Here is a 24,617-nt window from a genome sequence, read left to right on the forward strand (position 1 = left end):
AGTCACCATCTAATGAAGCTTATTAGCATCAGACACCCTGCCAAATCCAATCTAGGACGGATGGTACTGGTGACAGCTACAAGATTCCCATATTATCCAGTCACAGCCTTCCCCAGGGAAAACTCCATTTCATCATTCTCATCATACAGTAGTGGTGCACTGGGGGCTGCTCTGAGGGGATGAACAACACTAACGGGTCACTGTCTATAATTTTAAAACAATAATAAAATTGACTGAAGGAGAGTCTGCTTTTTACTACCACAAAACAGCAATTCTAAACAATGTCAGTTAATAAAATACTCCTCCATGCCAGGGTGGCCAGGCCCAGCACCACCACTCCTTAGTGAACCACTAGTCAGGAATCATTCTTTTGAAACCTTTAACCCACCACAAAACTGAAGTAATCACCTGTTCCTAAACCCTTAATACATATCCGAGTCCCCTACAAGGCTAATCTCCTACAATCTCCATAGCATGCTAAGGGGAGCTTATCCTGAACCAGTATGGACATTCACGAACACACCTCTTCTTCTGGCCAGCTGCCCATCAACAGTTTGCTTCAGAGGCCCAGGAAGGTCCTGAGGGAGTGAAATGCACCAAGTCCCAGTTCCTCTCTGCTGCCAGGAGAAACTAACCACCATGCCTTACACTCGCCCTACAGACCAGGCTAGCCGCACACAGAATACGGTTTGAATTCCAGAGGCAGGCATTCGCAAAACTCCATAATCTGGACCCGGTTCTAATTCCAATACTCTCCTAACAAACTACTTATACTCAGTATATTTCTGCCTATTACATGGAAGTCCTCTTGTGTTACAGTACTTTGTCTGATTTACCTAACTGCTAAGCCCCAGGAGGAAATTTAAAGACTCAATCCTGTTTTAGTGCTAGAGATGCAATGGACACTCAGTTCTATAACATAAAATTAGGGAGAGTTAATACATAAAAGAGCAGAATACATTTTTATTATACAGAATTTTATTTTTAAAAAAACTTTATTTTCATAGAATACATTTCACATTAGAGATTCTCACAGTGGGAAAATAACAATATATTACTTAAAGTTTTATATGTGTGGATACTATTTCAGGACAAGTAAAATGAACTCGTTCAAGGATTAAGTCTCAGTTTAGAACGTGTAATATACTGATAATTCCACAAGGGGGCCTCTTCCCTGCATGGAACTTGTCTATATTCAGAAGCTCTCTGGGCTTTTTCCCAGGATTTAGAAATTAGTAATGGGAAATATCAGGATTTCCTAACTTTAAAGTTTCCCAAAGACATATAACCATCAGTGACTGGTGTCAACTGAACGAAGGGGGAAGTTTTCAAATATTAAGTACTGCCTGAGTTTCTGCAGTCTTTACTTATGAATTAGTTTCCCTTTCTCCATCATTCCCAGGACAAATGTAGAAGTTTGATCAGGATTAATAATAACAAAGCTGAATTCCCTTTAGAGTTTGGTAAATTAAAATGCAAAAGCTCATATATAATGTTGCATTATGAGTCTTGTGAGAAGCTGGAAGAGAACCTCATTCACTCGCCAGAATATGGAATTCGGTCTCACAATTTCTTGGAAACAATTCCTCTCAAACCTTTTCCTCACAGATTAAATCCTAACACTAACCAGGTGATCAGGTTTATCTCAGCAGTGGACTCATCTGTTATTTCCTCCTTATCGTGAGATGAATGGCATGACAGAGCAGAGGCAAAGAGGTGTACAATCAATTGGCAAGGTATTAAGTCAAAAAGGTCAGAGCTTCCACAGCATGGCAACAGCTTTGCAGATGCCCACATCGTGATAGTTGAAATAACAAAGGCCAGCAAAGGTGAGAGCCGAGAGGGCCAAGAGGCCTGCCTTGGCAGCTTTCTGCAACGAATCCTTATGAACATAGTCAATAACAACTTGTCCAAGACCCCTAAAGAAAAAAAATCACAGCACAAGTGAAAAATCACAAATGATATTAGAAGACTATACAGATAACTTGGCTACAAAAAGATAACCAGGTTCAAAATGTAACAAGGTATAAACCAAAGTAAAGAAATTGTTTCCTAATAATATAATAAAGACATCTCCCCATTCTTCAGATTAAATTTTCCAGTCATTTGTATCAGAGATAGTAATTAATTGCTACTCTTACCTACAAAATCTTGGGTGTTTTTTTAAAACTAAAAAAATGTTCTGCAGAGTTTTTCATTAATTCAAAAAGAATATATTAAACAGATGTGATGTACCAGAACCTGTCATAGCTGTTGGGAGTACAGCAAATAAAGCAGCATCCCTGCCCGTACAGAACATTCACTACTAGAACTCAGTGTGAAAATAACAATTTATTACTTAAAGTAACAAGGAAAGAAAGAGTACGTATGTGCTATGAAGTAATATTTTAGAAAGGATGACCTGAATGAGAAGAACATTCCACAAAAGTGACAATGACTTTGGCATCTTTGAAGAACAGTAAAAAGGGTAGTATGGCAGGAAACATGGAGATCAAAAGGTGGGACAGATCACATAGGGCCTTGAAGGTCATGAAAAGGAGCTGAATTTCATTTGAAATATAATGAGAAACCACAAATGTGCTTTAAGTGGGGAGTGACCTAAGCAGGGAGTGACGTAATTTTACTTTTTTTAAATAACAGTTTCATTGAGATAAAATTCACATACCACAAAATTTTTAAGTGTACAACTGAGTGACTTTTAGTACGCTCAGAGCTGCCACATTATTGGTATTTAACTCCAGAACATTTTTATCACCCCAAAAAGAAACCCTGTACCTAATAGCCCATTACCCAACCACTACTTTGTTTTCCGTCTCTATGGATTTGCCTATTCTGGACATTTTATGTAAATGCAATCACACAATATGTGTGGCCTTTTGTGTCGAGTTTCATTCACTTAGAATAATGTTTTCCAGGCTCACCCATGTTGTGGCATTTATCAGCACTTCAGGCCTTTGTATGGTCAAATCACACAGGGATACCCCATTTTACTGGCACTTTGCTTTACCACATTTTGCAGATATTGCAGTTTGTGGCAACCCTGCATCGAGCAAGTCTGTTGGTGCCATTTTCCCAAAAGCATTTGCTTACTTTGTCTCCCTCTGTCACATTTTGATAATTCTCAAAATATTTCAAACTTTTTCATTATTATAATACTGTTATGGTCATCTTTGATGTTACTAGGACAAGACCCTCCACCAGAAAAAAATTATGACTTGCAGATGATGGTTAGCATTTTTTAGCACATGAGTATTTTTTAATTAAGATATGTAATTTTTTAGACACAATGCTATTGCACACTTATTAGACTACAGTATATATGGTATAAACAACTTTTACATGCACTGGGAAACCAAAGAATTCCTGTGACTCACTTTATTGCAATACTTGTTTTACTGCGGTGGTCTAGAACTGAACCCACACTATCTCCGAGGTATGCCTGGAGTCACATATACCGCATTTAGTTTAGCTACTCATCAGCTGATAAACATTTGGAGTGTTTCACTTTTTGGCTATAAATAACACTGCTATGAAAACTGTACAAGTTTTTGTGTGGGGTCATATGTTTTCAATTTGGGGACGGGGGGGATATATGCCTAAAAGTAGAATCTTTGGGTCATATGGTAACTACAGCTTTTTGTTGGAACTTCCAAACTGTTTTCGAAGTGGCTGCCACATTTTACATTTCCAACAAAGCTATATGAGGACACCAACTTTCTGACATCCTGGAAATACTAGTTACTGTCCATGTTTTTTACTACAGCCATCCTAGTGGGTGTGAAGTGGCATCTCACTGTAGTTTTGATTTGTATTTCTCTAATAACAAATGATGTTGAGCATTTTTTCATGTGCTTACTGGCCATCTGTGTATCTTCTTTGGATAAATCTAATTTTACTTTTTAAAAAGGTCACTGGCTGTATTGTGGAAAATGGGCAGTGCAGTCAGGAAAAAGAGGGCAAGAGCAGAAACAGAGAACTAACTAGGAGGCAGCAGGAGTAGTCTAGGCAAGACTGTTGGCTTAACCTAGGCTGGGGACAGGGGAGGTGGTGTGAAGTGACAATTCTGGCTGTTTAAAGAGAGTTAACAGAAAGAGCTGATGGACTAGGTGTAGGATAAGACAAAAAGAAAAACCTAGAATGACTCTTAGGATTTGGGGCTTGAGCAACTAGATTTAATTGAGTAGGGAAGAACAGGAGAGAAGGTTTTGAGGGGAAATCAAGAGAGATGTGAAGGAAAAAAGAGTGATTTTGGCAAAGTTAAATTTAGGATGACTATTAAACATTCAAGTGGCTATGTCAGTTAAACAACTGGAAATAAAAGTCTGCAGCTCAGAAAAAAAAATAGGTAAGTCCTAGATAACCTTGGGAAAGTGTGTAGACAGAGAAATTAAGGCCAAGACTGAGCCTGGGGTTCAGACCATTATTCAAGGTGAGCCCAGAGGAGGAGGAGCTGGCAGAGGAGAATGAGAGGGTGCAGCTTGGGGGGGGGGGGGGGACACACACAGGCGCGGCAGCCAAGAAGCCAAAGGAAACGACTCCAGGAGGGACTGCTCCATTAAGCTGAATGCTGCTGAGAGTCAGTAAGTGGACAGAGAATAAACTATCGGATTTGGAAAAATGAAAGTTTTTGGTGACTTTGGTAAGAATGACTTCAGTTAAATAGTTGGGATAAAAGCCCAATTAATGTGGGTTAAGAGATTGGATACTGAGGAACTAGTGCACAATGACAGACAACTCTTTCCAGTCACTTCTTTCTGCGTGGGAAGTAAGAGAAAATTAGTGAGGTAACTAGAAAGTCAATTGTAATTTTTAAAAAAGTATTACTTTAGAATTATCTTTTATTCTCATTTTTCATTAATTTAGATGTATCTCCTTCCAAGAAACACGTTAGAGAAATATTACTGTACCTGTAATCTAATATTTCATATGCAACTAGAATCCTTTATTTTAAAGGTTGTTAAATGGTAATTCTCCTAACCAACCCTAGAAAACTAGGCAGGCAAACCCCCCTTAACACTAGCTAGAAAATGATTCTGATAAGTCACTTAACTTCCCTGGGGTTTAGTTTCCATATCTGTAAAATAATAGAGTTGGTTAAGATACTCCCTCAAGTCCTTTCAGTTCTAACAATCCATCCAAAATGCCTCGCCTACCCATGATATCATACTGTCCTCACAAAACAACATAAAGCAAACTCCAGGAACCCAGCTATTATGTACAAACTTTATAGAAGGTTTACTAATTAAGAAAGTCTAATAAACTACACTGGATGAAATACAGAGACACTAGAAATTCATTCATTCAACAAATATTTACTTAGTGCTATGTGTGAAGTACTGCTTAGGCACTAAAAATATAATAGCAAACAAAAATAGTCAAAAATACATATTTCTTTTTTTTTTAAAGGGCAAGACTAAAATACAGTGTAGAGGGTGCAATTTGGGTGATAAAATTATGATGAAACGTAAGGAAGTGATTACTATAAAAATCAGGATAATGGGTCCCGATGAGGGACAACGAACAGCGATGAGGTGACAGAACACAAGGAAGAGGCTTCTGGAGCAGGTGGCAAAGCTTTATTTCTTGACCTGGGTGGTACCACCATTATCATCATTCATTATGCCAAGGATCTGACTCTTGTGATTTTCTGTATCTGTGCTTTTATTCTAGTAGGGGGAGACTAGGAATGTATAAAATAATAGATGATATATTATATTAGAATGTAAATAGTGCTACTGAGAAAAATAAAACAGGAGAGAGGGATAAGAAATGTTGGGAAGGACACTGCTTTTGAGTAAGTGTAAAGGCTTCAATAAGAAGGTGACAATTAAGATGTGAAGGAAATGAGGGGACAATCCAAGTATATAACTAAAAAAAGAGTTTCAAGCAGAATGAAGAGTAAAACTAAAGTCTTGAAGCCTAGAGTGTCCCTGCAAGTTCGAGAATTATCAAGGAAGCCAGTGTGAATGAGGGATAGTAGTTGGAGATGAAGGAAAAAAGAGGGGCCAGATCACATAGAATCTAGACCACTGTAAGAACCCTACTTTAGTTTGAGTATGACTAGGAGACAACAAAGGGTTTTGAGAAGGGGAATGCCTTGACCTAATATTTTAACAGGAGCACTGGGGCAGCTGTGTTGGGCACAGACATAAGGAGGACCAGCTAAAGACTACTACTGGAATCGAGGACAATGACCAAGTTTGGGGCTTGAACAAATAAAATAGAAGTGGTATTAATTCAGATGGGTAAAGTGCCAGAGGAAGCGATCTGGGGGATATCAGAAACTCAGTTTCAGAACATGCTACATTCAAAATGCCTATTAGATATGGGAGTGAAGACATCGAATGGGCAGGTGGATATATAAATCTGGGCAGAGAAATATTTTACATTATGCTTTAAAGTTTTCTATAGGTCTTGTGTATCTCAATCAACTTCTCCCTTATACACAATAATGAAACAAGCTCACAGCAAACAAACTAAGGAAACAATATAATACTGAAGGCACTGCTGTACTTGCCAGTGACTGTGGAGAGTGACAACTGCAGCCAGGGAGTAGTCCATCACAGAGGAAGGATGCAAATACGCAGCTGGAAGGAGGCCCAGGAGCACAACACTGACCGCCCTCTCACCAGTCCAGTGGAGAGACGCAGCCTTGGAACCAGCTACAGAAAGGAAGGGCCAGATTCATAAGAGTTGAAGGGGTTAACCTATCTCTTGCATTCAGTATCTGCCACAAAATAACTCAAACTGACAGAATAGCAAACAGTACGCAAGCAAACAGTATGCATAGCAGACTTAACTCTGAGCACAGAGTGTGAGGAAGGTAACTGAAAGATGCTATCTCCATTTTTGAGTACAGGGTATCTCAACACCTACAGATGTTGATTGCAAGACAGAGCCACTTTACTAACAGGCAAGATTACAGACCAAAGCTTTGCAGAATTACCAATCTTGGACTTCAAGGTAATGGGCACATACCTTATGAATATAAGTTAGTGATACTTGAGAAATTTCTTTAAAACATTACTTTTTTTACACCTTCTAATCTTCAGAAGTAAGGTAATATTAAAAATCCTCCTCACAAAATTAAAGCAGCCAACTCAGAGAAGCGAAGTTCTGGTGTCAACTTTTAGGACCATGGTCCTTGCTCTGTTCCATTGCTTATAAACAGAAATAGAACATGAAAATTTATTTTAAGCAAGTAAAAAACAAAATGGGCTACAATCATTTCTCTGAGAGCCTCTATCTTTTTTAGGTTACAGACTCCTTTGAGAATCTAATAAAAGGATGGAGCAACTTTTCAGAAATATACACACAGATATGCACATTAAAAATATGCATGAAAGCCTGGCTAGCATGGCTCAGTGACTGAGCATGAACCTGTGAACCAGGAAGTCACAGTTCGATTCCAACTCAGGGCACATGCCCACGTTGCAGGCTTGATCTCCACTGGGGGTGTGCAGGAGGCATCCGATCAATGACTCCCTCATTATTGATGTTTTTATCTCTCTCTCCCTCTCTCTGAAATCAATAAAGACATATTTTTTTACAAAAAAGAAAAAAAACTATGTATGCAACTTCAGGGGCTTTCCTTCAGTCTCAGGCACCCCAAATTAAAACTACTCTGCTAAATCTAACTAAACTAAGCAATGAAATGCAGAAACAAGACTTTTAAAAGATAAAATTAGTCTAAAAAGCAGATTATACTTGTCTAATTTCTCATAACTCAGATGTAACTATATCTAAGTGGATGATGTAAGAATCAAGAGAAGTCTTTATCTGATCTTTCCAGATTTCAAAAATGGAAACAGAGCTAATTCATTATTCACCTATGGACTTTCTAAGACTAATTTTAATAATACCTAAACAATACAACTATAAATACGCATGACTTTTTAAAAATTGTCCACTATTTTAAATTATTCATATCTGGCTCCTCTCCATAAGCTAAATAAATAAAAGTAACTAAACTACTGAACAGACTTTTCCTACAGAGCTATTTTCTTTTTTTTTTAATTAAAATTTTTAAAAAGACTTATACCAGAAGATTCTCTGAGTGTAAATGGCATCATTCAACCATGCTGGCGTTGTCTGCCCAAAGGTGTAGGCTAGGTCTTCATCTGACAAACCTGGACACAAAAGTTCCCCCCACAGATAAGTCCTCCCAAAGACATGATAATTAGCTCAGCGGAAGACGGCCAGAGCCCAGAAAGCAGCAGCAATGGAGAAAACATACAATGGCGGCTGGGTGACAGGTGAATGTGCTGTATTCCACACCATCCTGGGCTAGGTTGGTCCTGGAGAAATGCCGAGATTTGAGCAGGTCTGACCACTGGGGTTCGGAGGAAGAGAGCTGAGGAAAGAGACATTGGCGGGGATCATAAGCACCTCTTTCATAACAGGATTGACAACCGTTCAAAATGACCACAGGCAAGCTACTTCAACCTAAATGAGGGATAACATCTCATCTGTAAGAGGACAGCATCTATTTCACCAGGTTGCTGTGAGGTCAGACTAAGTAGCCACTGAAAGACTGAAAAATCAACAAACCACTTATGTAAAAGGGCTTCACGTTTACTAATTTTAAAAAGTAAATTCTAGCTTTCTTCTTCCATTTATTCATCCACTCTGCCCTAGTGTAAGAGATAAAAGATACAGTCTTTGTCCACAAGGAATTCAGTCTAGTTTGGGAAGTTCATCTATTACCGTCCTCCTTTGCAAGATCAATTTCTCCAGTTGTACTCTTGAAACCATCTCTGTCCCCTTTGGGATCCTGTCTCTTATTTAAAAATAGACAGGCCTAAGCTAACCCAACTCCACCACTTACAAGCTGTGAGATGATCAGCAATTAAGTTAAACAGGTCCTCTAACCTCAATGCCCTCATTTGTAAAATGGAAATAACAGCGCTTACTTCATAATACTGTTAAAAATTAAATAATATATGCAAGGTGCTCAGTATAATTCCCAGGAAGTTACAAGCACTCAATAAAAGGTAATTTCTCTTCTATATCTTTAACCTCTCCTTCCAATTGGCCGTTTTCCCTCCACTGATGTAATTAATATACTTCCCTTGATACTCATTCCTCTAATGCCCATGTGCTCTTCCCCTGCTCTCTTTCCAACCATGCTTCTTTAAAGTGTTATCTAAATCATCTAGACTTTACCCTGGCTGGTGTGGCTCAGTTAGTTGGAGTGTCGTTCTGTATACCAAAAGGTGGCAGGTTCAATTCCCAGACGGCACATACCCAGGTTGTGGGTTTGATCCCCAGTCAGGGTGTATGCAGGAGGCAACTGATTGATGTTTCTCTCTCACAGCAATGTTTCTCTCCCTCTCTCTAAAATCAATAAAGTAAAATTAAGATCAATCAATCATTCTGACTTCCTCATTTCCTTATCATTCTTTAACTCAAAAACTTATTTTTATCCCCATCAAAGCTGTAAGCTGCCAATGGTCTCAAGTGGCCATATCCAACAGGTACTGTTCAGTCTTCATCATATTAGACCTCTGGCCATCTCCGGGCATTGTGGTCTTTCCTCCCTTCTTTTCTGACAGAACTCTCTTCTAGTTCTCTTTGACTCTCTGACCACCTACATCTGTCTCCTTCTGCATTCACTCTTAAATGTTTTCCCAGGATTCTATCATCTGCCCATTGCTCTTGTCCCTTCCTCTGCCCACCTCCAATCTTTCTGTCTACTGAGCTCCAACTGCCTATAAGCTGATGACACCCAAATTCTGTATCTCCAGCCCTGATTATCTCTCCAGTTTCAGAAGTTTAAGTGCCTGCTGGGCCTCTTCCTTGAGATGTCCTACATGGTCCTCACATTCACCATGCCAAAAACTACAATCATCCTTCAATTCACTTTCTCATCCAAAATCATTTCCCATTTGCATGTCTCCCACTTTAATGACATCCCAGCTACTCTTCAACCTAACCCAGAAATCTGGAAGTCATGTAGGACTTTCTACCTAAATTCAGTCAACTGACAAATCGTATTGAAGTGCCTCAACATTCCTTGAAACAACTTTCATTTTTGTACTACTCTTCAAGTTCATTACCTCGCCATCCTTGCCTGGACTACAACATGCCCCATCTCATCTCCCTTGGCTTGTGTCTTAGCCTGACCACCTCCCGTGGCGGCCATGTACCACATTGTTACCAAAGTGGTCATCTAAACTACAAATCTATGTTAAATCTTTCAATGGCTCCCTTTCATACCAGGTAAAATGCATACTCCTTATCAAGACAAGTTCTTGTATGACGCAATTCCAGTTCACCTTTCCAGATTCATCTCTCATTCCTTACCTTGAGCTTCACACTCTAATAATATCCAATTTGTTTTGTTTTCTCTGGTAACAACCAGCTTCTACACCTTCACCATTGCTTTTGCTCATCCCAGTAGCCCAAACTGTAATGTCACTATTCCTGTGGCCTTCCATATCCTCCAATCAGGCACACCTCCTTCAGGAACAGAGACAAAGTAATCCTTCCCAACCACAGAGCTAAATATATTACCCCTCTGGACTAGCATAACAATATGTACAGCACAACAGTTTTTGTTTGATGTTAAATTACGCTTATATGTGTTTTCCCTATAAAAAAGGAAAAGTCTTTGAGGGCAGAATTATGTCTTATTCACATTTGCATCCAAAGCTTACTACAGTGCCTGGTATATATAACACGAATGCCCAGTTCAATGATTATGAAACTGGTCCCCTACACCAACTCCAGGGAACATGAGCAAGACCAGGCATTGGGCTTTAGAGCCTCTTTTCCGACTCGGGATGGGAGCACTGTAAGGACAGTGAATGGGGAGGGGAGAGAAAAAAGAGAGAGCGAGCTCCTATGAATAGCCTCAGCAGGGCTCTACCTCCCAGGAGCACTTGTCCTTCAGATTAACCCCCTCACCACGTTGGCCCAGAACAGGAAGGACGAGCTCGGGTGAATATCTGGGCCCGTAGGCAACGGTGGTCATTGCTGCGGTTTCAGCAGGAGCCAGAGTGGCCACAGGGAAGGAGGAGGAATTCCGGGCTCCAGAGGCCTCGCCACCCGGCAGAGGCATCCTCCCCGCCTCCCCTTCCCCCGCTGGAAGCCGCGTAAAAGCTCCGGCCGCCGGGACCCTCACCTCTGCCTCCTTGGGCACCGCAGAGGACACTCAGCCTCCAGATGCCCGCCATCTCGCTCCTGAAGGTTCAAGGTCATCCGGTAACCCGGAAACAGTCATAGGGCACCGCCCACCGCGATGACGAAAGAAAACAAGGACAAGGGAAACGCAGGGAACCGGAAGTCGGATGGGGAGCTGGGAGCCTGCGCGCACCCGCCGCTCAGACGCGCGCGCGCTGCTCGGAAGTCCAGCCCGACGCGCGCAATGGCGGAGCTGGGAGAGGCCGACGAGGCGGAGCTGCAGCGCTTGGTGGCGGCCGAACAGCAGAAGGCGCAGTTCACTGCCCAGGTGCGGGGACGGGGACCAGGGGGAGGAGAAAGAACGGTGAAGGACGAATCCCGGGCACCCGCGGTGAGGTCGCCCCATCCCTGCTACGCCCGGTTCCTCTCGCAAAAGAAACGAGTCGTGACGCTCCTGCCGCTGGTGACCGGTGGTGCTCAGATGCCCGTTAAGCAAGCCCAGGGTGGGGAAAACAGAAGGTGTAAAGCAGAAAAGAAACGTTTGGGCGGCGCAAGGGCACGGGAGCCGCGTTCGGTGGCGAGCGCCCTGGGCTGACGTTCGGGACATCGAGGTTCTAACTGTGCCTCTGCCACTTGCAGGCCACGTGCCCCTGGACGAGACACACAGCCACTCTGCGTCTTGGTTTCGCAGTCGCCCGTTGCCTTACTGGATTGTGAGGATCAAATGCGATAATGTATTTGAAAGCGATAGAGCGGTAGGACATTATTGGAAAAGGGGGGGCTCTGAAGTAATTAGTCTAGACAGAGTATTCTTAGTTTACAACAAGAGCTTTGGAGCCTTTTCGGCGTGGCTGGAACCCCGGCGTGGTCCCTTATTAGCCGCGTTACTTAGAGCTAATTGCCTAACCTCACCTCTTAAACGAAGGAGACAATTCATCTTTTAAGACGGCAGAAAGGATTGACTGAGTTCCCAGCCTCCCAAATAGTGAACCCTTGGTAAATGGTTATTTTTCTCTCCCCTCTCACCCACCCCGCAGAACCCTGGTTAGAAATCTTTTGAGTCCTGGGACATTAGGAAAGTGCATACATTTTCTGTGCCTGTGTGTGCATTTTTCTAGAGAGTGGATCCATAAGCTTCATTGGATTCTCAAATGTGTTCATGACCCCAAAAAGTTAAGAACTTAAGAACTATTCTTGAAGGGATAGGTTTAGAATGATATGGGTACAGTATTTTGGAGGGATTGATTGGTACTGTACCGTCCCAGCTTACACTGGTGCTAGTTTGGGAATATATTTAAAAAAAAAAAAAAAAGTTTTTACATTCTGATTGAGGATTTGACTCAATTAGAAAATAATAAAAATAGACAGTGGCCATCAAGAAGGTAAGAAGGTAAGAATTTGAACTGTTTTTGAAGAATGGGTAAAATCTTGAGGGAGGGCATTCCAGGAGTATTAAGAGTCAAGGTGAGCCCTGGCAGGTTTGCTCAGTGGTTAGAGCGTCCCCCTGGTCAAGGGCAGGTACCTGGGCTGCAGGTTTGATCCCCTGCCTGGTCAGGCTGTGCGGGAACCAATCAATGTGTCTCTCTCACTTCCATGTTTCTCTCTGATGTTTCTTTCTCTCTCTCTCTCTCCCCTCTCCCCCCTTTCCATTCTCTCTAATGGAAAAAATATCCTCAGGTGAGGATTAGCAACAGTCGAGTCAAGTGTGCTGTGTGGGCCTCATTGATACAGTATGAGTGGGGGTTAAATAAGGGAGTGCCCTGAGTGGCTAACAGAAATTGATGCATTGAGCAAACACAGAAGTGACTTGATAGAAGTACTTTTTAATCACTAAAGGGGAGAGTAAAAGGATTGTTGCAATGTAGGGATGAGGATCTGGACCAGATTAGGAAGTGAGGAAAGAGGAGAGCCCATGGTTTGTTGACTGAATGTTTTATTTTAGTTAGGTGACAGAAAATGAAAATAGGAGGGAAGTAAGAAAATTGGCAGTTAGGCCTATAAACAGACCCTAATGGTTTTATTTTTCTTTCCTCTTAGGTGCACCACTTCATGGAGCTATGTTGGGATAAATGTGTGGAGAAGCCAGGGAATCGCCTAGACTCTCGCACTGAAAACTGCCTCTCTAGCTGTGTGGACCGCTTCATTGATACTACTCTCGCCATCACCAGTCGGTTTGCGCAGATTGTACAGAAAGGAGGGCAGTAGGCCATTCCCTGGGAGAATGACAGAAGAAGCAAAGGACTTGTTATTACACAGATAGTAGGGGAAAGTTATCAACCCACTGTCAAGTCAACTTCAGGCTATTTCCAAGCCTGTTGGTGCTAAAAAGTAACAAATCAAATGTTCAAAAGTGAAATTTATTTATCTGGAATTCAGAAATTCCACATTGTATCAAAACAGTTATTCAATAAATGTGAATTCTCCAACTCTTTTTTTAAATCCCACTTTAGGATTTAATAAGACCTCTGATTGGCAGAAACAACTAGAAATAAGTATGTTCCAAGGCTGGTAGTGCAAATGGGAGATCTTATGTTTTGAAGAGCCACCCTAAGCCATATATAAGGGGGCTGGAAGAACCATCAAAGCCTTAACCTAAGGCATAGAAGAAAATTTAGGGTTGAGAAAGGTGAAGAACAGAAAACAGCTTTATTGCTTATACATGACCAAGAAAAGGTAAACATGGCAAAAATCAAAACAGGCAAGATATGTATTCATTGGGAAAGAGATAAGTCCACTACTAAGGGAGGAAGGTAAAGTCAAGACAAACAGAACCAACTTCCCAGAAATGCCTTGTTCCACTCACCCATCCTCCTGAGTCTGTGCTTAGAATCAGTACTTTTATAGCACAGAAACAATGTTTAAAAAAAAAAGTGAACACTCCCTCCAACAAAGATTTCACTTGCTCCAACAACAAAACAATTGCTTTAGGTTAAGAGGTAGTAATTATAGACTGTTCTTCCCCCCCTTGGGCCCCTACTAATCCCAAAGGTAAAAATATATACCGTTGAGCATTGACAATTGAGTACCCAAGTATTAACATTTCAAATAAATATCCCCAAAGGTAGCACCTGCTTATAATCAGGATAGGGAACCTCTGGCCAACCATGTACTTCGTGACTAAACATTAAAATCTGTTCTGTAAAGAGAACAAATTTAGCAGAACTATAAAATATTACCACCTCATGGAATGATGTCAGAGTTATATTCTATTGCTGGTGTCTTACACTGTCATGTCACCATGAAGTATTTGTGTATTACACATGGGGTTCAAAGGAAGGCCAGGGAAGTTAACTTACCTACTCCAGACCACATAATCAGTTAGTGGCAGAACCAAGACAAGTTTGAGTTTTCAAGCTTTTTACTCAGCCCATGAAAAACTGGTATGTCACTTGACCTGCCATAATGAAAAAATTCACTTGTGTTCTGCTAGCCTTCTTTCAGTTATTTTGGTTTCTTATGAATTAACACAGTAGGGATTACAGCATATAGCAAAAGGAAATAATATGGTCTCTGCTTGGTGCTTTAATCCAAAGGCAGGCTGGAAAGTAGATATGTCCCTGAGAAGTCTATTTCATTTTGGATTTGATTCAGCCTAGTTTCAGGGAAAATCTAGTTCATTAATAAATTGAGAAGTAAACAAGGAAGACATTTAAATGGCAGATGCTGCCCTGAAGCCTGTTCAGAGCCCCATTAGCATGACTAATTCCTAATTCTTCCCCATTTGTTGAGGACTTATCTAAAAGAAATATTTGAACACAGGTCCATTTAGGCAATATACAGCAATGGAACTAGAAAACCAATTACTATCCAATTACCATGTTTATGGGTATACTAAGTATAGCTACAGTCCCTGTCCAGCAGGGAAATTTGACAGAAAACCCTAGTCTTTTCTGATAACAGCTATCTGTGGGTGTTATAGAGAGAAAATATTTGTTCTTACGCTCATTTCCCCATTAAATAAATGACCACACCTGTGGGGCCAAAATACAGAAAGATCAAAGCACCAAGACTGAGACAAAGTGGCACCTGCTATATAAACCAAACAAGAGCAATATGATGTTCCCTTATACATTCTGCACAGCACTGATTCCAATCTACTTGATCCCAGGCCTTGCTTTACCCAAACTCAACATTCTAATTGGTGTACCCAGGTCATTACTGGATTCTGCTTTCTGTGTCCTTTAATTTGCTATATATGCACTCTATGCTAAATGTAATTAACTGCAAAAAATAATTTCAAGAAACCTTCATAACAAAATACCAGATTCCCTATTAAGAATAAGAGGATCAAGTTTAACAGGCCAAAATAGAAGACAAGTCTGTCTGAACATACATAGATGGCACAGGACAGCTCCAACCTCAAGCCCCCTGTGCTAAACATGAGTCATTGGCAAAGCCCCATGGTGCAAGAGCTGTAAATATCCAAGTCACGTGGCAAGTGAGTAATGTTTCTCATTAGTCATCCTCTGAACTCTCAGCAGACCTTTCGTCAGTAGCTACTTTCCAGTTTGTGCGTTTGTTTGTCCTCTCCTGTATTTCACTGCTAACCGCAGGGATGCTTACTTTATCTTTCTTTTTTTCCCTTTTGGTTTTCTTAATGTCTCTTCCCTCACTTTCCTCAGAACTGCTGGATGCTGAATCCTCTGACTGAGAAGTGTCACTTTCTGCCTCTAAAACTAGAGCAGACTTTTTTAGAGACTTTTTCCTTGATTTTTTCTTACGCTTATTTGGTTGTTTCTTGGTACTTGAAGCCCCCGTTTCTTCTGAGAACTCGTCTGAGGAATCTGCTGTTATGTCTGTGGCTTCCTTTTTGCTTTTCTTCTGTTTTTTGTGTGACTTCTTTTTCTGCTTTTTTTTGTGAGATTTCTTTGATTTCTTATGTTTGTGAGACTCGTGGGTAGATGATTTTACCTGGGGAGATCTTTTTTTCCCATTGGTAATATCCTGATGATCACTAATAAAAAAGAGAAACTTCTTTACTATAAATATAAAAATATATTTTAATATTTTGCATTCTAGATAGAAAGTTGGATTCACATCTGAATTTTAAAACAGCTTTGACATAGGGTTACTATGAGAATCACCCTGAGTTTTTGTTTCATCTTTAAAATGAACATGTTCTAATCTGTAAAATAACCCTAAAGCCATTACATGTCATTGGACTTGGGGGGGAAAAAAGAGTATATTGGTAATATTGAGATCTACTTACCACCAGTGTTAGCAAAAGTAGGTATTATCAAAACAATTTTTGTCCGGCCAATGTGGCTCAGCGGTTGAGTGTCAACCCATGAACCAGGAGGTCAAGGTTCATTCCAAGTCAAGGCACATGCCTGGGTTGCAGGCTTGATCCCCAGTAGGGGGCATGCAGGAGGCAGCCGATCAATGATTCTCTCATCATTGATGTTTCTATCTCTCCCTTTCCCTTCCTCTCTGAAATCAATAACATTTAAAAAAAAAAAAAAATTTTTGCCAATCTGACAGGCAGAAAGTTGTTTTGTTTAAAATTGTTTTTAATTTATAAAGAATTTTTAATATGAAAAATATCCTGTTTACTGTATGGGATACTAGATATAAAAACCTAAGTGCTATAGGCCTGGCCAGTGTGGCTCAGTTGGTTGAGCACCATCTCATGTACTGAGAGGTGGCCGGTTTGATTCCTGGTCAGGGCTCATGCCCAGGGTTGTACACTTGAACCTGGTAGAGGTAGCGCAGGAGGCAGATGACTGATGTTTCTTTCTCCCTCTCCCTCTCTCTAAAATCAATAAAAACATACTTAAAAAACAATAAACAAAAAAATACCTAAGTGCTATAGATATGTCAAACATCAATCAGGGGCCTGGCCGGGCGTGGCTCAGCAGCTGAGCATCAGCCTAGAATCCAGTAGATCGCGGTTCAATTTCCAGTCAGGGCACACGCCCGAGTTGCAGGCTCGATCCCCAGTTGGGGGTGTGCAGGAGGCAGCCGATCAATGACTCTCATCATTGATGTTTCTATCTCTCTCTCCTCCCTTCCTCTCTCTGAAATCAATAAAGATATATTAAAAAAAAAAAAACAATCAGGGAAAGGCAGAATACCTAACACCTTCCATCTAAACTGCCTATTACTTCTCGGTTACATTTTTAATGGCAAATGTTACATGCTTTGTAAAAACTGGGCTTGAACTCAATTTACAGTTCAGACTTTGTACTAAGCTTAGTTCCTAACTTTTTTTTCCAGCAAGTCTATTTGTCTTACCTGTCTGTTTCAAATTCTTCAGGGTATAACTCTTTATAACCACTGTGACCCCATCTGTAAGATGATATTTTATTATACATATTGTTAAAGCAATGCATGTTTTTGAAAATTAAATTAGACAGACTTAGGGGTGCATGCACAAAGACATACAGAACAAAGAAAACAGATAAAGTCAACCCATTATAGCTCAGTAACTTAGTTGGCTACATTTTTCTGTACTGCAAACTATTATTTCAGACAAAGAATTCCTTTGTCCATTTGTAAGAGAACTTGCCATTCTCTTAAGAAAACTCTTATAATCTGCTCTCTTTAGCTGTGAAGTACTTCTCCAAAAACTCTTCACAACATAATACTGTCTACATTGATACAATTTTTAAAAAATAACTAATGAAATACAATTCATATACCATAAAAGTCACCCTTTTAAAGTGTGTAAGTCAGTGGCTTTTAGTATATTCAGAGTTGTGCAACCATCACCACTATCTAATATCAGAACACTTTCATCACCCCACAAAGTAGCTCCGTTACCAGTCACTCTCCATTCCTCCTCCTGTGGCTCATGGCAATCACTAATCTTTCTGTCTCTATGGATTTACCTATTCTGGACATATATATATAAATAGAACCATATAATAAGTGGCCTTTTGTCTGGCTTTTTTCACCTACCATAATGTTTTCAAGGTTCATCCATGCTGTAGCATGTTATCAGTACTTTATTCCTTTTACTGCCAGATCACATTCCATTACCATTTCGTATACCACATTTTGTCTACCCATTCATCAGCTAATAGACATTTGGGTTTCCACTTTTTTGGCCACACTGAATAATTTTGCTGTGAACATTTATGTACAAGTTTTTGTAGAGATAATTAAATTTCTTAAGTACACATTCTCGGGGGAAATATCACTAATGGCCACAAGAATTTAATCACAAACCTGTCTGGCATGTTAGCTTCATAATCATATAACTTCTTGTTCCAGGATTTAGCCTTAAGAAAATCATCTTCTAGTGCCCCAGAAATTTCATTCCTTGGCCTCCAATTGTCTCTTTGACTTTCTTCATCAAAACCATCACTACGCATCCGGCTAAATGAGGAAACAGAAGAACTTTTACATTTGGAAGCAATCTGAGGTTACTTTATGGAACATCATGCACAAAACTCACTGAACAAGCTAAGAGGGAGAACGAAACAACCTAATACTTAATTTTTTTTTAAACCATGTAAAAAGCCCGGCAGGGCACGGCTCAGTGGTTGAGTGTTGACCTAGGATCCAGGCGATCGGGGTTCGATTCCTGGTCAGAGCACATGCCCGGGTTGCAGGCTCGATCCCTAGTTGGGGGTATGCAGGAGGCAGCTGATCAATGACTCTCTCATCATTGATGTTTCTATCTCTCTCTCTCCCTCTCCTTTCTTCTCTCTGAAATCAATAAAGATATATTTAAAAAAAAAAAAAAAGTCATGTAAAAAGACATGATATGTTCCTCTCTAAGTTTGTACAGTTGTCCAGTGAAAATCTGACCATAATTACCCATCCAATTGCAGAACTTCTGGGCTGTGGCACAATGTAGCTCACTCACTAATTCTCAACTAGGAGGGCATGCAAAGTGGGAAGCAGAGCATAATCATAGCTGGGGAAATTTCAAACTACCCTACAGATTCTAATTACACTCCCTTCCTGGAAAACCAGCAACTTGCTGTAGTGAGGTCATAGTAACAATGGGAATAAGGCCTAACCCATGAATAAGCTGGGGTAGAAAACCAGTTGAAAACCACTGATTCAGCCCATATTAACCAGTCACTAATACCCACTAACCAGTCATTAACCAGTCACTAAAGCTAGCTATTGGTTATCAAAAATGTTTAAGGGTTCCTATGTGCCAGGTACTGTTCTAGCTAATGCAAATGAGTCAATCAGAATCCCTGCCCCTGAAGAGATTATGCTTAAAGATTTATTCACCGCCCGGCCGGGCGTAGCTCAGCGGTTGAGCATTGACCTGGGACCCAGGAGATCGGGGTTCGATTCCCGGTCAGGGCACATACCCGGGTTGCGGGCTAGGTAGCCAATCAATGACTCTCTCATCATTGATGTTTCTATCTCTCTCCCCCTCCTTTCCTCTCTCTGAAATCAATAAAGATATGTTAAAAAAAAAAAAAAAGATTTATTCACCATGACAGGCATTAACAGTGCACTCATAAAGAACAATATTATGCCTGGCTGGCGTGGCTCAGCGGTTGAGCATTGACCTATGATTCAGGAGGTCGAGGTTTGATTCCCAGTCGGCACACGCCAGGGTTTCAAGCTCGATCCCCAGTGGGGGGCGTGCAGGAGGCAGCCGATCCATGATTCTCTCATCAATAATGTTTCTCTCTCTCCCTCCCTCTCCTTTCCCTCTCTGAAATCAATAAAGACATAGTTTTAAAAACTTTTAAATAAAATTAAAAAGCCTCAATTATAAAAAACAAAAAAAAACGGTATTTTGTTCTTGGAAGTGCCACTGGGAATTAACCAACCAACACAAAACAAGTCGCCACCTGCACTAACAGCACTTCTAAATTCTCAAAGAACCTTCAGAGAAAAACGCAGGCTGAAAATATATTTATTTTTATGTTGGAGCTCTGCTTTCTTTACCATGCATACCTTGCATGCCTTCTTGTCTAAAGCCATCTGCACACATCCAGACACACTCCAGTCCACATACTGTGCAGGCGCACTCACTCTCTTTAAATATCTCACTGCTAACCACTTCCCGGGCGGCTTTAAAAATCAGCACTACTGCTTTGAGTCATTTTTCATACACACAGCTGTATGCTAATAGGCACAGGAGGCCCAAAAGATGTTTCTAATACTCAGACATTCCTATACCGCTGCAGGTAAGACAACTAAGCCTGCATAATCCTTATTTACACTCAAATTAGTAAGAAGGTAATGGGAAAGGCTGTGTGATCTGGTGAAAAAAGTGAGTGGATGGAGTAAAGAAAAGGCTGAGAGGAAAAAAAAAAGACAGAAAAAGAAAAGGCTGAGAGAAAGAGTGAAAGACTAACAGGGGAAAGGCATATATATGATCAGCTAAGTGACCATAAGATACAAAAAGAAAATCTAAGGTTAAAAGCCATCAGATAAGGTCAGAATCCACAAAATCCTTAATGTTTACAATTGTTCAAAGCAGTCTTTTAAAATTCTCCATTGCAAATAAGTACAAAGAGTGGGACCATATGCATAATAGCCATTGCCTTATGCTTGGGTCTAGGTTTATGAAAGAGGGAAGGCTTAAGGACTCACAGAACTGAATCCATATATCTTTAGCATACCAAAATGTTTTTAAACAAAAATCAATGATTCTGAATAAGATGAGAATTATTTTGGTTCTCAGAGCTCCAACTTCACCTTGAACTGCTGGGTAACATTTTCCTTTTGTTCCCCCGGTAAGCATCTTCCATCTGTTTCTCCAGTTCTCTTATTTTCCACATATCTGATTCCTCTTGAATCTAGATTTTTTTTTAAAAGGAAAGAAATTAAAATAAGTTACTAAAAATAACACTTTACATCATAAAAAAGTAACTGAAAATACAGTGTGCACTAATTATTGGATTTTAGACTGGGTTATGATCAAGAACCTGGGAAACTAATTCTGGTTTCTCAGTGTGATTAAACAATCCGACCCAGTAAATTCCAAATATGAAGAATTCTGCAGCAACAGAATCTTTTAACCCCTGCACAGACACAATTAGAACCTTATCAATTTTGCAATTATGCTGCAATTACCAAATGATAATCCCTTATGTTTCTAAAATGCTTTATCATTTTAATTGTATCATCTCAAATGAACCTTAAGCAATCTTATGAGGAAAGCAAAGCAGATACCATTATTCTATTTTACTAAGAAGGAACAAAAGCTCAGAGATTTTACCAAAGTCAAAAAACTAGTGCCTGGCCGGGCGTGGCTCAGCGGTTGAGCATCGACCTAGGATCCAGGTGATCAGGGTTCGATTCCCGGTCAGGGCACATGCCAGATTGCGGGCTAGGCAGCCGATCAATGACTCTCTCATCATTGATGTTTCTATCTCTCTCTCCCTCTCCTTTCCTCTCTCTGAAATCAATAAAGATATATTTAAATTTTAAAAAAAACAACTAGTAAGGATAGGTCTTTAAACTTTCCAGGCTAAGTCCCTTTTCACAACATTCTAATTTTTATTGAAAACAAAGCAAAATAAAATAAAAAGACATGAGAATTGCTAGGTAATTTCCAGAGAAGCAGATTACAACTCACCAAAAAACAAAAATGTTTTATTTCTAAATCCTCCTATAATATTTTGTTAAATCTGTGCTAGATTATCTTTTCAGCCACCAGTTTCAAATCTAAATTCATCATTCAACTAGGGGTGGTTTAACGCAATTGCAGAGCCTGCTTAGGTAACAGTTATAACCTCACTCACAATCAGATTATCAGATGATATGACACTAATACCATTCAAGATCAAAGTAGGAGTTATAGAGTTCACCAAAGAAAACCAAACAAGGGTCCTTGTACATGTGCTCTCCTAGGTGACCTCACCTATTCTCACGACCTCTATCCTTTCCTATATACCAGTAAGACCCAAACCTTTATGTCTATCAAAGTTTCTCCTTTCCTCCAAGTCTGAATTTCCAACTGTTTGGACATCCTATAAGCACCTCACCATCAACATGTTCAAACCAAACTAATTACATTTACCATCACACTTGTCCCTTTTCTTTTGTTTCCTGTCTCAAATAGCATCATCACCATTTACCCAGCCACACAAGGTAGTTATATTTAATTCCATAATTATCACCACCATCCAATCAGTCACCAAGTTCTTTGGATCCTGCCTCCTAAATTCCTCATCTTCATCCCTATTGTCACTGCTTTCATGTGAAACCCCCCTCGTCATCTCTCACCTGGAACATTGCAATTGCCTCCTAATTAGTCCCTCTACTGTTTCACCCCATTTGATCTATCCCCTACCCAGCTAAAACATCACCTTTTTAAAATACAAAATCAAGTCACACTCAGCTTAAAAATATTTGATGGTTGCCCGGCCGGTGTGGCTGAGTTGGTTGAGCGTCGTCCCATGCACCAGGTCACCTGTTTGATTCCCAGTCAGGGCACATGCCCAGGTTGCGAGCTCGATCCCCAGTGAGGGGCATGTGGAAGGCAGCCCATCCATGTTTCTCTCGCATCGATGTTTTTATCTCTCTCTCCCTCTCCCTTCCTCTCTGAAATCAATAAAAAAAATATTTTAAAAATATATATTTGATGGTTTATTTATTGCCTAGAGCAAAAAGTCTAATCTCCAAGCATCATAATCCACCAGGGCCTCATCCTCTGTCACTACTCCCCAAATTCACTACTTTCTGGATGCACACAATTTGCCATGCCCGAAGTGCTTCATGCATTTTCTTATTGACTTTCTCTCTGTACAGAATGATCTTTTACACCTGGTAAACTCAAATCTGTTCAACAAGAACTAGTTCAAATATCAGCACCTCAAATACCACCCATTCTGTGAAGCCTTTCCTAATTTCCCAAGGTAGATTTCATCATTCCTTCCTTAGTACACTAAAACATTTTACATGTCTCTATTATAGTAATTACCAAACTATATTAAAATTATCTATTTTTATTCACCTTTGTATCTCCCAACAGTAACCAAATAACGTTTTGGCACACTGTGTGCCTTCATTAAGTGTTAAGGAATAACTAGGTTGTGCCTCTCACCTTATTGTGAGCATCTGTGTGCCGGATGACATTCCTTAGGAGGACTTTCCCCAGTGGAACCCGGGACATTCTTCAATCTGAAATGAATCAATAAATAGCATTTAAAAATAATTTCCTTTATTGTCTTATATTTTATTATAATGTTATAAAGAAGCATGAGGTAAAGGAAAGACCACTTAGAACTCAGAGGTCCTGAGTAATAGTTTTTTCTTCACCATTAAAAGGGGAAAATACCTGATCATAGAAATGTGAGGATGAAAGGAGCCAGTGTACATTGGAATTCTTTGAAATGACACTATTTTATTTACTCCTCAAAACAATCTGTTTTATATGAGGCAAGTATCTTCACTCCTAATTAGTAGATAAAATTCCCTCAGAGCCATAATTTGTCTTAGGCCACATAGTCCAAGGCAAACAAGGTTCAGATAAGAAATCAATTCTCCAATCCCAAAGTTAGTTTGCAAAGAAGCAAACATCTCGATTTGAGAGTGCCAGGGGCCACAAATGTCAACAGTAACAAAAACTGACACCTAAAAACATCGAACACAGAGACACCCTAAATTTCTCCATTCAGAGGCATTTTATTTTCTATTTTGTATAGAAGCCTCCAAAAAATAGATGACAGGGCTATTCACGTGTGTGGCTAACAGGGACTTTGTGCAACCACCCCACCGCTCACTCACCCCTCGATCCTGAGGAAATCAGGCATCTTGTTAGTGTGAGACGAAGAACCACTCCATTACAAGATCTCCTCCGACCCAGGAAGCCAAGGAGTCAGTGCTCAAAGGCAGCTCTGCAGCTTCACCCGAGTCCTTCGTGAAAACGCAGCCTTCCCACCGGTTATTCCGCCCTCACCCGCGCCCCAGGCCACGGCTGCCCTTCCCGGGCCCAGACCCACCGGCAGGCATCTGTCTGCACCGAGGCCGGAGGCTGCGCCGGCGCGGAGGCCGGGCGCCGGCTTGGCCGGGGCATTCCCCGCTCACGCTCCTCGGGGACGGACCCGGGGACTGGGTTTCGCTCCCAAGGGGACGCTCTGGCCGGCTGCGGCCGTCGACTGGGCCCCAAGAGGTATCTAAAATGCCTGAGGGGGGGGCTGAGGCTCCCAAGTGGAAGGCAGAGAAAACACCCCCATCTCTGTCACCGGGACCCCTGCCCCCCAGCGGCCAAGAAGCTCCCGGTGGCCTTCCCTCCAAACGCCCTCCCCACACAAATACATACAAACACACCCATACCGTGCACCGCGGCCTCGCGTGGCGGGGGAGGGGGAGGAAGCGGGCTGGGAGAAAAGGGAGCAGGCTTCCCTTCTAGGCCGGAAGTCGTGCTCCTGAGAAAGTCTTCCCACCAAAGGGAGACCGGACTTCCACAGGGAGGGTTTCCAGGACACCCAAGAGGGAGACAGGTGCAGAGGGGAGGCGGGCGCCTTCCTGGAAAAGCAGTGGGCCGGGCTCAGCTGAGGAGCCAGGCCCACAGCAGCCGAGGGAGGTTCCGGAACTGAAAGTGAAAGACCTTCCTGCCGGGA

General features: G+C 41.1%; 3 protein-coding genes across 5 annotated transcripts; 1 reads left to right on the forward strand and 2 right to left on the reverse strand.

Annotated features, from left to right (window-relative positions):
• Positions 1-938: 938 nt before the first annotated feature.
• SDHD (succinate dehydrogenase complex subunit D) lies at positions 939-11,205 on the reverse strand. The gene is made up of 4 exons (XM_081154650.1): positions 11,126-11,205; positions 8,237-8,353; positions 6,518-6,662; positions 939-1,919 (listed from the first exon to the last, which is right to left on the reverse strand). The coding sequence occupies exons 1-4, from the start codon at positions 11,175-11,177 to the stop codon at positions 1,754-1,756; spliced, it is 480 nt and encodes a 159-aa protein (XP_081010776.1). The 5' UTR covers positions 11,178-11,205; the 3' UTR covers positions 939-1,753.
• Positions 11,206-11,213: 8 nt separating this feature from the next.
• Positions 11,214-13,550, forward strand: TIMM8B (translocase of inner mitochondrial membrane 8 homolog B). The gene is made up of 2 exons (XM_081154651.1): positions 11,214-11,452; positions 13,162-13,550. Exons 1-2 carry the CDS (start codon positions 11,243-11,245, stop codon positions 13,327-13,329), a joined length of 378 nt encoding a protein of 125 aa, XP_081010777.1. The 5' UTR covers positions 11,214-11,242; the 3' UTR covers positions 13,330-13,550.
• A 201-nt stretch (positions 13,551-13,751) lies between these two features.
• Positions 13,752-24,606, reverse strand: NKAPD1 (NKAP domain containing 1). Of its 3 annotated transcripts, XM_081154642.1 has the most exons (7): positions 24,331-24,606; positions 23,782-23,897; positions 23,099-23,175; positions 20,746-20,846; positions 18,295-18,444; positions 17,359-17,412; positions 13,752-16,078 (listed from the first exon to the last, which is right to left on the reverse strand). In XM_081154642.1, exons 3-7 carry the CDS (start codon positions 23,165-23,167, stop codon positions 15,580-15,582), a joined length of 873 nt encoding a protein of 290 aa, XP_081010768.1. In that variant the 5' UTR covers positions 23,168-23,175; positions 23,782-23,897; positions 24,331-24,606; the 3' UTR covers positions 13,752-15,579. The 3 variants fall into 3 exon arrangements, with proteins under 3 accessions (XP_081010768.1, XP_081010767.1, XP_081010769.1); XM_081154641.1 differs by lacking the exon at positions 23,782-23,897 and having other exon boundaries at positions 24,331-24,540; XM_081154643.1 differs by lacking the exons at positions 23,099-23,175; positions 23,782-23,897; positions 24,331-24,606 and adding an exon at positions 22,395-22,596.
• Between the last annotated feature and the right edge of the window lie 11 nt (positions 24,607-24,617).

The sequence above is a fragment of the Miniopterus schreibersii genome (genome assembly GCF_964146895.1).
Source record: "Miniopterus schreibersii genome assembly, chromosome: 12".
NCBI lineage: Eukaryota > Metazoa > Chordata > Mammalia > Chiroptera > Miniopteridae > Miniopterus > Miniopterus schreibersii.